Genomic DNA, 10,894 nt, shown 5'->3' on the forward strand with positions numbered 1-10,894 from the left:
ATTTAGACAAGTCCATTAGCAAAAAACCTCAAGCCAAATGCTTCATCACATTATGGGACCCAAACTGGAATGCACACAGAATCATCATTAATGAAATCTTTGCATTTCAGAGTATCTTTTCAACCTTAAATCAATACCGTGCTATTCATCCTTCTGCCCTGAACAATACCTCCCCCCATCACTGAAACTTTCCCACTCACAGCTGGGTGTCAACCTGAGCAAAACTAAAGACCAAACTTAGCACCACAACTTTGATTTGTTGTGTTAAACAGTGTCATTCAAGGTCTTTGGACAAAAAGCCCATTAAAATTACATACACGTGCATGAGGTAAAAGTCTCTCTCTTCCACCATGCTCATCTAAGAAGTCACAAAAAAGGAATTTTTTAATCTCTATGCAAGAACCTAAATAACCCTCTATGTAGCACTGTTGCATAAATTGCATGGAATATCATCAGTCTGTGCTCTTCAGTGAACTCCTGCTTTGACAACAACAAAGCACCAAAGACTGGGAGTGCTCTGTGTGTATATGGGTGTGCCGTGTGCAGATGAACAATCTGATTGCACTGGACTCAGATACTGAAATGGGAGATTTAAAAGAAAAGGCAAAAGCTTAAGTTTCTCATATCCCTAACTATTCCAAGCTCAAATAATCCTGAAAGAGTAGATGGACCCTGTTCTTCTCTCACTATAGTATGTTCTGATCTTTGCTTAATTCCAGGATCTCAGTCCTAATTAAAACTTGGACATGTCAATTCTCCTTTCTCAGTGGACTGTAACTGGTGTTTTCTTTATTTTTTGAGAGGTCCCCAGTTGCATTTCCTCATGGAATCAACTACAAGAAAGGCTTTCAGTATGATGCAGATGGAGMAGATATTTTCTGGGGTATTTATTCCCAGTTCTGTGCTGACAATTCAGTAACTGCCATAGCTATTATAGTCTCATCAGCCAGCACATACTGGTTTGCTAAAAATAAAACTAAGAGAACTACACCAGAAAGAAAAGCATATGCCTGTGTTAACTGTTCATATCCCTCAAGTTAATACCCTTCACTTAGAGAAATCTCTTCTTAAAAACATAATCAGGACCCAGTACCTGCAGGCATTTTGAACTGGTATTACARAGGGTGTCTCTTAAAAACACAGGTGTCTTGCTGAAGGGATTCCCAAAAACTTTATGTTCTGATTGCTGAGAGAAAAGCCTGGAGCTCGACACAGAGTTTAAAGAATTGGACAATCTGTGCAGTTCCTAGACCCGACCTTTCAGCCAAGCCAAGCGCAGCAGCAGGAGCGCTCCCTGCAGCCGGAGCCTTTCCCAGCGCTGTCCCCGGCAACACCGGAGCCGCTGCCCGCGCCCTCTCCCGGCAGCACGGCCGGGCAGCTGAAAGCACAGCCAGCTCCTGGTCCCTCCGGGCTGCYGAAAGCACAGCCAGCTCCTGGGGCACCATCAGCACGGCAGGCTGGGCATCCTCCAGGATTCCTCCGGAGCAGTGGGTCCGGGATGGCAGCTGAACTGGCCAAGAGCTGTGAGAGTCACTCCAATGACTGACTCCAACCCTGTCCCCCCTTCCCATCGGGGGCTGTCCCCCAGTTTGTGCCCTGGCACAAGCCAGACCCAGGGATGTGACTCAGCTTGGAGGAGATAATGACAAGGAACAGACAAAAAAAATATTAAAGAGCATGCGAGAACACACAGCAAATAAATGTGCTCAGATGATGCTGAACACCAACCTCTTATTAAAGGTCGCATGCATATAGTAAGGGGCAGAAAGGAATTTAAAAAGAGCATTCATTAGCTCTAGAGAAAGTGTATTTAGACTTGGGGGGCTAACACTGGCATTCATTGCAATTCCAGGTTTTTGCTAAGATCTTTTTCCTGCTGTTTTATGCAAAACACTTTGTTCTTGATATTATTTTTAAAACACTAACAGATGAAACAGAACACACTTCATTTGAGAAGTAGCTTAAATTTTCCAATGTATCTTTTTCATACCAAGGCAGAATTAATATAGGCAAAAAAATATAAAAAGTCATCTCTCCGATCAGCAAGTCTAGTGCTTTGCTGACATGGGCTGTGTAATCATGGATTACATTTTCTTAACCTGATCATGTATTCTCCAACAATGTGGGTTAAGTATTTCTCACCCACAAGTCATAATGGGAGGTCACAGTCTCACTACTTCAGTATTTAAAAAGAACCAAATAAAACCTCATGCTTCCCTTTAATTTGATATACATCTTCATTTGCTCTTGTGACAATACTATTTTTCAGCTTAGATTTTTCCACTCTGTTTTTTAGAGTACAAAAGTTGTTTCCTGTAAGCTTTCCTGACAGCGGATTATAAAAATATATCATTTTTAAAGTCAAGCAACTGGGACCACGGATTCTGGCTGGAGGAACCACAATCACCAGCACAGCCTCATCAGTGCCTGCATGCCCTCCACTGCATCCTGCAATCACAGCAACCTTTTCTCAGTGCTCTGTCACAGAGACAGGCTGTCACTCTCCACTGGGAGGCGGTGGGGCTCTCTACTCCACCTTTTCCAACACATCACCTTCTACTGGAGCACAGGAACCCCGAGCATGTGACCTTGCACTCCTGTATTTCTGTAACTGCAGGACTCTGATATAAACACACTTCCCCCTCTGCTTGTCAATTCAGTGTCAGCAATAACTTCACAAAATTTTATGCCAAGCTTAATACAGAGCGGTCTCTGGATAAATTTTAAAGAACTCCACTAGAAAATGCCCAGCAGTTCCATTCTGAATGTGCAGGCATCTATTCCACCAGCAGAACTGCACCTACTCACAGGCAAGGATCAAAACCAATACAAAATTTGGAGTTGTTTTAAACCTAATTGTATTTCTACCAACCATAACCACAGCCACCAGACCACTGACTTGACACAGCTGAGCTGGCACAGGGCATGAGCCTTTCAAAGCATGTCTCCTGCTCATTTTCAAAATGCAGCTACAATATTAATTCAGTTGGCCACTGCTGAAAAGCTGGCATCACATTAGCTGTATAGTGTCCAAACTATGATAGCAGGCTTCTTTAACAGAGATCCAGGAGGTAAACCACACCAGGAGAGACAGACCATTCCTTGTGTTACTGCAAAATGCCATTGCTGTAGTTCCATGCTGTGCCCTCAATGTGGGCTGCACAGACACCACCACTGCTGGCTCCTGCTACAGCCTCAGTGCACTCAGGAAAAATAACACAAGCACAGTCTCCCCCCTTCCCTTCAGAAATGAGATACTTGAATTTTTACTTTAAACAAAAAGCTTACAATTACATCACAGTGTACCACAAGCCCCTGTCGAGTCCATTTTTTCTGTGAACTTTACTACTAACACAACTGATGTATTTGAACAGATTATTCACAAACAGACCTCAGCCTGTTTTCCTGCTGATTTAAGTTTCCCATACTGAGAGTCGTGGTATTGGACCCAAAAGCCTGAGCACCACAGGGCATCTTCCAAGCAMTGTGTCACACACAGTCACCAGTCTGGCACTCTGGAAGGTGTTTTAATTGCTGGAAGAGAACCAACAGGTTTGGGCACCAGCTCTGTACAGCTCACCTTTGCTGAGGACCCTACACAGGAAGGCAGATTTCACATTCTGCAGGACAGTGCTCTCCARAATTTTACCAACAAACATTTAAGATGTCCAAGGGCAAAGATAAGGGCTTATCAAGACTTCATCCTATCCATTAAGCTTGTGAACAACAATTATCCTAATCAGTTTTCTAACTACTCCAGTCAGGTGTTTGGCAGAGCTGTTATTTTCTCCTTGGCCTCCTAGAGATCTGCCATTAAAGCCTTCTTTGAGAGACAGCACATTTGATTTCTGCTGTTCAAGAACTAATCTGCCACCAGCTTTCTAAAGCAACTCCTCCACTGCAGTTGTCCAGCAGCAATCACCAAAAGAAGAGAGACTGGATATTTTGAGCTTCTTGAGAAAAATCAAGCTTATCCTCTAGTGCAGAAAAAACCTTAACTCCTCAGCTTTCAGCACTTGTGGGAGGGGTTACCCTGTGCTACACACAGAGAGGAGGACAAGAAACAGTAATAAAAAGGTTAAACTCTGCATTTCTCTACAAAAACTATGATTCTAGTTAGTCTTGCAAATTTGTAAGCAGCAACTCATTCAAAGAAACCCCAAACATTTAGTGCATAAAAAACCAATGTAGGAGATGGTAAACAAACACACTCCTGTACTCACATGTTTAAAAGATCCATGGGGGGCTGCAGTTGCTCCTGTGTCTTCTAGATACTCATCCCAGTTGAATTCCATCTCTTCCACACTGGAACCAGCATCTGGAAGAGAAGCCAAACACTTCTAATTCAGCAACCTACTGGCTTAATCTTTAGGCTACTACAAACCACAGCAAATCCAAATGACTGASAACACCAAGGTGCAGTGAACACATCTGAAGGAATGGATGACACTATTTAGCCTTTGCATGTGAACAGCACTTTGACGTTGGACTTGGTCTGAAAAACAGTGAAATCCTGAGGATTTTGGTTTAGCACAAATTTGCTTATAATTTGTGAGAGGAGAACATAGGCAGAAGAGCTCTGTTATTTGTATCAACAAATACAAGAAACTTAGAAGTCTTAGCACACTGGACTGTTGGTGCATTAAATTAAAAACCATCCAGGAAAGAGCARTATTAGCAGTAAGAGATTTGAAAAGAAAGCCTAAAAAAAGCTTTGAAATCTGACTATGCTTTTTTGAAAGTTATGTATTTAGCTGTTCTAAAACACCCAGAGAGGGTATATCCAGACCATGCAACTCAGTCACTTAAAAAGCCCAGCTCTTAAGGTATAACAACTTCTTTAGACCAAGAAAATCTCATTTTGGGATGCTTTTAAAGCAYAATTGTGCTAAAACCACCTAAATCACAGTTCAAAACTCACTCAGGCTCCTAGGGAAGCAAGCACCTGTAGTAAGCCACACTACAAATTAATCAGATTTTCTATTATTATTGTCACGCCTGTCCCCCAGCTCCAGTCTCCCCTTCAGTTCTTGCTTGGCCCACATCCTTGTTCCTTTCCTATTCCCATTTCCTCCAACATGCACCCACTTTGCTGAAAAGACCTCAAACCAGCACAGGTTGGATTTCAGGTCCCCTATTTGGTTCATTGGCAGGCACACAGTGGGATGACCAGGGAGGGTCCCACTCCATGCAAGCAGCATTTTTCACCTCAACACATGAGGTTCAGCAGCAAAAYGGGGTGGCGGTGACAGGATGAGAGAAGAGATTTCATTTTCATTTTGAGGCTTGATTCCACCATGGTTGTGCACTATAATTGTCTTTATGAATGACCAAGGGAGCTTCCCCCCTCTCAGGACCAGGAAACCTGAGACCTTGTTTAGATTTGAGAACAGAGAAATCTCTGTGCATCRCACACCCAAGGAGGGCTCAGCAAAGGTTACAGGACACCAGCACTTCCTACAGCTGTGACTTTCCTAGGACAGGCAGGAACTGCTCTTCCAAGGAGCAGCAGCTTGAGAAGGAAACATTACACATTAAAAAAAAAGTTAATTAAGTACTACCACATGCCCTTATCAGACCCCTGGACATGCTGACAACCTGATCTGCTAAGTAAGCTCTGGGACAGTTTCCAGTCTTCGAATAGAAAGGAGCAAATATTTGTCCAAAAGTCTGAGATAAGTTAAATAGACTAAAAAACCTACAAGTGTTGAGTTTAGTAGGTTCATTTTATCTTCARACTGATGGTTAAGCTCTCCTCGACTTTTTGTTGTAACTCTAGGGGTTATCACTTCCCAAAACTTAAAAATGTATATTCAGTTAGCTGTTGTTTACTGATGACATTATCTATTTTAAAAGAGGCTCTTATCTCTTCAGAACCCAACTTTGTCTGTTTTTAACMAACCACAGCTGGTTATTTTGGTCTTTCATAAGCCTCAGAGCTGAAAAGATTCAGAACTTGAATATTACCATCACTTTTAAGGGATAATTTTTAACTTACTGAAGAAATGACCTGGGGAAATAAATAAGGAGTTTTATTTAGAATTTTGAGGGAATAAAAGGTTAAGACAGACCACAGCTGTTTGTAAATTAGGGTGGAGCTGATCAAAGCTTTGGCTGCAAGCCACTCTAAGAAAAATATAATTTCACTGCAAAATGTTGTTAAAACAGATTATGATTTCTCAATTCATTCAAACAGAATTTTATTTTTATATGACCATAAAAACTCTTAAATTCACAGCTCCCGAATCAAAGTGGGAACAAACACCAGCTTGGTCACATCACCTACGGTCAGTCAGAACCAGGAGTGAATTCTGCCCGATTTCCCTCCTGCCCAGAGAAACCCATTCCACCCCTTCCCCCCAAAAATGACYCTCCAGCACCCAAAGCAGGTCTTGCAGTGTGGAAGGGGTTGAAGGGAAGCACAGGCAGGGCTGCTCGGCGCTCCAGGCACTCGCAGAACAGCGCAGGGATCCCAGCTCTCCCCAGCCCGCAGCAGCCGCTCCTCAATGCCCCTTATCATCAGATAACTGCCGCAGGGCCAGTTAAGCTCCTTAAATGAGCCACAGGTCACTTCACACACTGAAAGGGTCAATTAGTAACTTATGTTGCCACTTAATTGCTACAAGGAGCTCCCAGGAAAGCCGGTTTGTGGCTGYTCCAGCGACCCTTTGCCTTTAACTGCGGCTGAAACCATTCCCGACAGCAGCAGCTCCTTTGTCATCCCGCTCATCCCTGCTCTGCTCCATACCCAAAGCTCATCACCACAGCCAAAAGCTCACTAGAAACCCATTTTTCATCAGAAAAACAAATAAAACTCCTCAATAAAACAAAACAAAAAATTATAAATCCCTGTCCAACACTCACAGAAAATTTTACCCTCTTTCCTCTTTATTTTAGGGTGTTTCCTTCAGTCAGAGGGATTTAAAAAAACTTTTTCAAAAAGTACATACAAATTCTTCTATTCATTCATTCATAAAACCCAGCTTGTGTTTACAMTTCACAAAGGATTTACAACTGAGGTGATCAGCCTCTCACTTCARCCACTGAGCACACAGCTGGGAAATTTTCTTTCCTTTAGGAGGCTGACACAGCTGAGGGCTGTGCTTAGCTATGGTTTGAATCAACCTCTCTGCTGCTTCTCACAAACCTGCCACAGCACTCCARGTTATTTAGCACAGCTCCTACTAGACCCATGTGGAACAGGAAAAGCTCAGTGAATAAAACTCCAAGCAAAAATGCTCTACGAGGATTCATAGTGAGAGCAGTAAATCAGCTGTSTAATTGTGGCATGTGGTAGGACTACATAAACCATGAAAAACCTCTGAAATAAGTGTCCTTTTCAGCATCTGAATGCAGAAACACTCCAAAAGTGCAGCAAAGTACCATCTCTCTGGTGAGGCTTCCAAACTCAGAATCCAATCACTTTTCTGTTTTAGTGGCAGCAGAGCAGGCCCTGATTAAATCAAGCCTTTGAACTATTCTGGTGGCATTTTTGTGAGACCCYATTGCACAGCTCCATCCTCACAGGTTAGCAGATCCCTGCAGACTGAGGACCAGTTTAATGAACATTCCTGAGGGGCCGTACGTCTGCATTACACACCCTGATCAGTCTGAGTTCAGACTACTCAATAAAACCTCAGACATTTACAGCAGAGATTCTTGCTACTGTGAGGAAACTTGCAAATCAGTGTGACAGATGACAACAAGCAAAACTGTATTTAATGCATTTGATTCTAAAGCACAATTTATTCATCCAATGCTGCATGGGTGTACATATTTATGCTCTCTCTTTCTCCCCATATCTTTAATTGCTACAAGTCCTAAATGAATTCAGCTTTCTACTACATGGAGACAGTTCTGTATTAGACAGGAAGACTGAACAGCACATTGGCTCAGAGGMAAAGCACAACCTTGGCAAAGGAAGGGGAAGAAACCAGAGGCAATTCCCATCCCTCTGGCCTTGCCATGCAAACAGTTTGTGTCAGTAGAACTCTCAAATCAAGCTAACATTTTCGTAAGTAAAATCTGAGAAGTGTCCTACAGAGGTTGTGTAGAGAGTGTTCATCCACTCTGGAGGTGAGAAAATGCTCTGTAAGGATATCAGCAGTTTCCTTGCAGGTGTATCACTTCCCATTTGTCACTATTTCTACTGGCATTATTGGGAACACTCACTCTTTCTCAATTTTATCAAAAATCACTTCCTGCTGCTCTCTGATACATACAGGTAGAGAAAGAATAWGGAATTGAACCATTTGGACTTGGAAAAGCAGTGAAATATTAAGGAAGTTAGGCTTTAAAAATATCTGAAATGGAAACAGTCTACACTAGGCTGTTCTGATCTTTGGATATGAGCTAAATTTTCACTGCAAATAACTCTCATGAATCTTTAATGTGATTTAGTTGAAGACTGTCACATTGGACATTTAAGTACATCACAACTGAAGGTCTTGCAGACTTCAGTAAGGCTAACCCAAAGGTTTCTCACCCTGAAATGTAGATATAGTTCAATCTGATTTTAATAACAGTTAATCTTTTTCATCTACACCAGCTGTGAGGCCATGAATAAATAAAGACAGGTTGGAATTTCAGGAGTTGAGAAAGACTGTGACAAGAATGAAAGTTGTCTTTTCCCCTTATAATGCAGGAGAGCATCACAACCAACAGCCCTGACCATTGCCTRGGTTCTTGGAGGCAGAGAACCTGGATGCAAAACCAGAAAAACTGGGGGAAATCTCCAAAAACTGCTGCAAATTATTAAGTGAAAAAAAAAATGACACCAGTCGAAGAATACAAAGAGAATGTTCCAGCAATGGTTCAGACTGGTGTAACTCAAAAACACTTCAGAAAACAGTGTCAGAGGGCACAAGAAAACCAAAGTGCTTATGGTTACACAGGCAGCATTTTCTGGGAACTATCTCTGAATACAAGGAAAGCTCTCATCAGTTATTGTTTACTTCTCACAGCCTCCTGTACTCAAACCTGGCACAAAAGGATGCTCAGGGAAATAGCTGCTGAGTAATTTCAAGCTGGTATCAAACCTTTCTTTAGCTATTCAAAAGCACACAGTGAGAGAGGGCTCTGTGACCTGGTACTGTCTGAGGAAGAAGGAAAAATGTCAATAAAGGCTTTAGGATCGAGGGATGTGCTATCACAGCCTGTGAACACACCATTGCTGATCATGTGAACAGCTCCTCACTGTTCCTCTCCCTTCCTTACTCTGTGACAGAATTCAGCAGTTTCCACTTGCCAAGGAAAAAGTATTTCCACGTGCCAGGAGACTTTCTACAATCCACAGCCATGATGCCTTTTCTTGATTATTTGAGGACAGAACATTGACAACAACTGGACTGACTTGCTATAATTAATAATCAAAAAACATATTTCAGCATCATACAGCAGATGACAGCATTCTCCTAAAAGCACTATACATAATTTTAATGTTTAATATTTCTTCAACAACACTGACAACAATTAGATTTCCATAAAGTAAAGGAATAGTGAACTGTGCTATGAAAAGAGAAGCTTGTTGGACAAGTACCAAAGAAAAGTAATACTCAGATAAAACCCTGATCCAATACTTTACACTGGTAACTCCAAATTAAAATTTGCTATATATAAACTGTAATAGGTAGGAACCTCCTCAAAGAAAAGGGACAAGCCATGGCAGGCAAGACAGAAAAAATCCCAGTGTTCCAAGGTGATCAAAACCTGAGCTGATCTATCATAACAACCACTCTGTAGCAGGTTAGGAACTGGTATCACAAGCTCATTGAAGGACACACAAGGCACTTCAGAAAAACAGGAAAAACTTCAATGGCAGCAAACAGCTTCAGTTATCTGACTTTTTAAACCAGCAGCACAAGCTAGCCAAAATATTAAAAACAATATGAACACAAAGACAAAACTAGATAATAGTAACCTTTCTGACAGACCAATGTCTAAAAATAATGAGCATTTAACACCACCAAGYTTTTCATAAGCCCATCTCATAGTGGTACCATAAAAAGTAGAGTCACAGCTTCTTGAAAACGCAATGACCAAGCTGGGGCAGATTTTGCCCTCCTTTAACCCTGCTTTGATACAGAGTAATAACAAACACAACCATGACAGGCCCACAGCCAGAATTTAGCCCACCATCACTGAAACTGGAGTTTCTCCCTGTGTGCAGCACCAGGCACATCCACTATGGGACATCCACTGTGCCTATATTTTTTAGAACAATTGCCTATGTTTTTCAGAACAGCTGGCCAGGGAGCTGGGCTGGCCTCTTACCTGCATCATACTGCTGTTCTCCATTCATCTCCACAGGAGCCCAGGGGTTGTTCCCAGCAGCCAGAAGCAGGGGAATCCAAGGCTGTCACTGTTTGGTGGTCATGAGTCRCCTCCTGCCTTCGACAGCAGCCAGGACATTCAAGAGGGGATCCTGGAAAACACCTGAAAGGAACAACTGGTAAGAAAAATCTTTATGGGATTTTAARATACTTGTAAGATAGAATCCTAGAATGGGTTGGGTTGGAAGGAGACTCAAACCTCATCTCCTTCCAACCCCCTGCCATGGGCAGGGACACCTTCCACTATCCCGGGTTGCTCCAAGCTCTGTCCAGCCTGGCCTTGGACATTTCCAGGGATCCAGGGATGGGGCAGCCACAGCTTCTCTGGGTACCCTGTGCCAGGGCCTCACCACCCTCACAGGGAAACATTTCTTCCCAATATCCAATTTTCAGATCTATTCCTATGAGCAATTAAATAATTATTTCATTATGAATGGCAGAAACTGAGCCAGGACAGGTCTAAAGTGAACTCACCGCTTCATTGGCAGTGAACCACGAGTTTTCTTTCCTTATAAAATTCTCCACAAAAGTGAAGCTGTATAGTAAATAAAAGTCTAGGTAAC

General features: G+C 42.3%; 1 protein-coding gene across 1 annotated transcript in view; it reads right to left on the minus strand.

Moving 5' to 3' along the window:
* Positions 1-10,528, minus strand: part of SFMBT1 (Scm like with four mbt domains 1) — a 35,338-nt gene extending 24,810 nt beyond the window's left edge. Inside the window, exons 1-2 of the mRNA XM_057367983.1 lie at positions 10,273-10,528; positions 4,224-4,318 (exon numbers count right to left, since the gene is read on the minus strand). Coding sequence (XP_057223966.1) covers positions 4,224-4,318; positions 10,273-10,300 — 123 coding nt within the window. The 5' untranslated portion in view covers positions 10,301-10,528. The remainder of the gene's footprint in view (positions 1-4,223; positions 4,319-10,272) is intronic.
* Between the last annotated feature and the right edge of the window lie 366 nt (positions 10,529-10,894).

The sequence above is a fragment of the Malurus melanocephalus genome, unplaced genomic scaffold (genome assembly GCF_030028575.1).
Source record: "Malurus melanocephalus ecotype Western Australia unplaced genomic scaffold, MMel_1.1 scaffold_87, whole genome shotgun sequence".
Lineage (NCBI taxonomy): Eukaryota > Metazoa > Chordata > Aves > Passeriformes > Maluridae > Malurus > Malurus melanocephalus.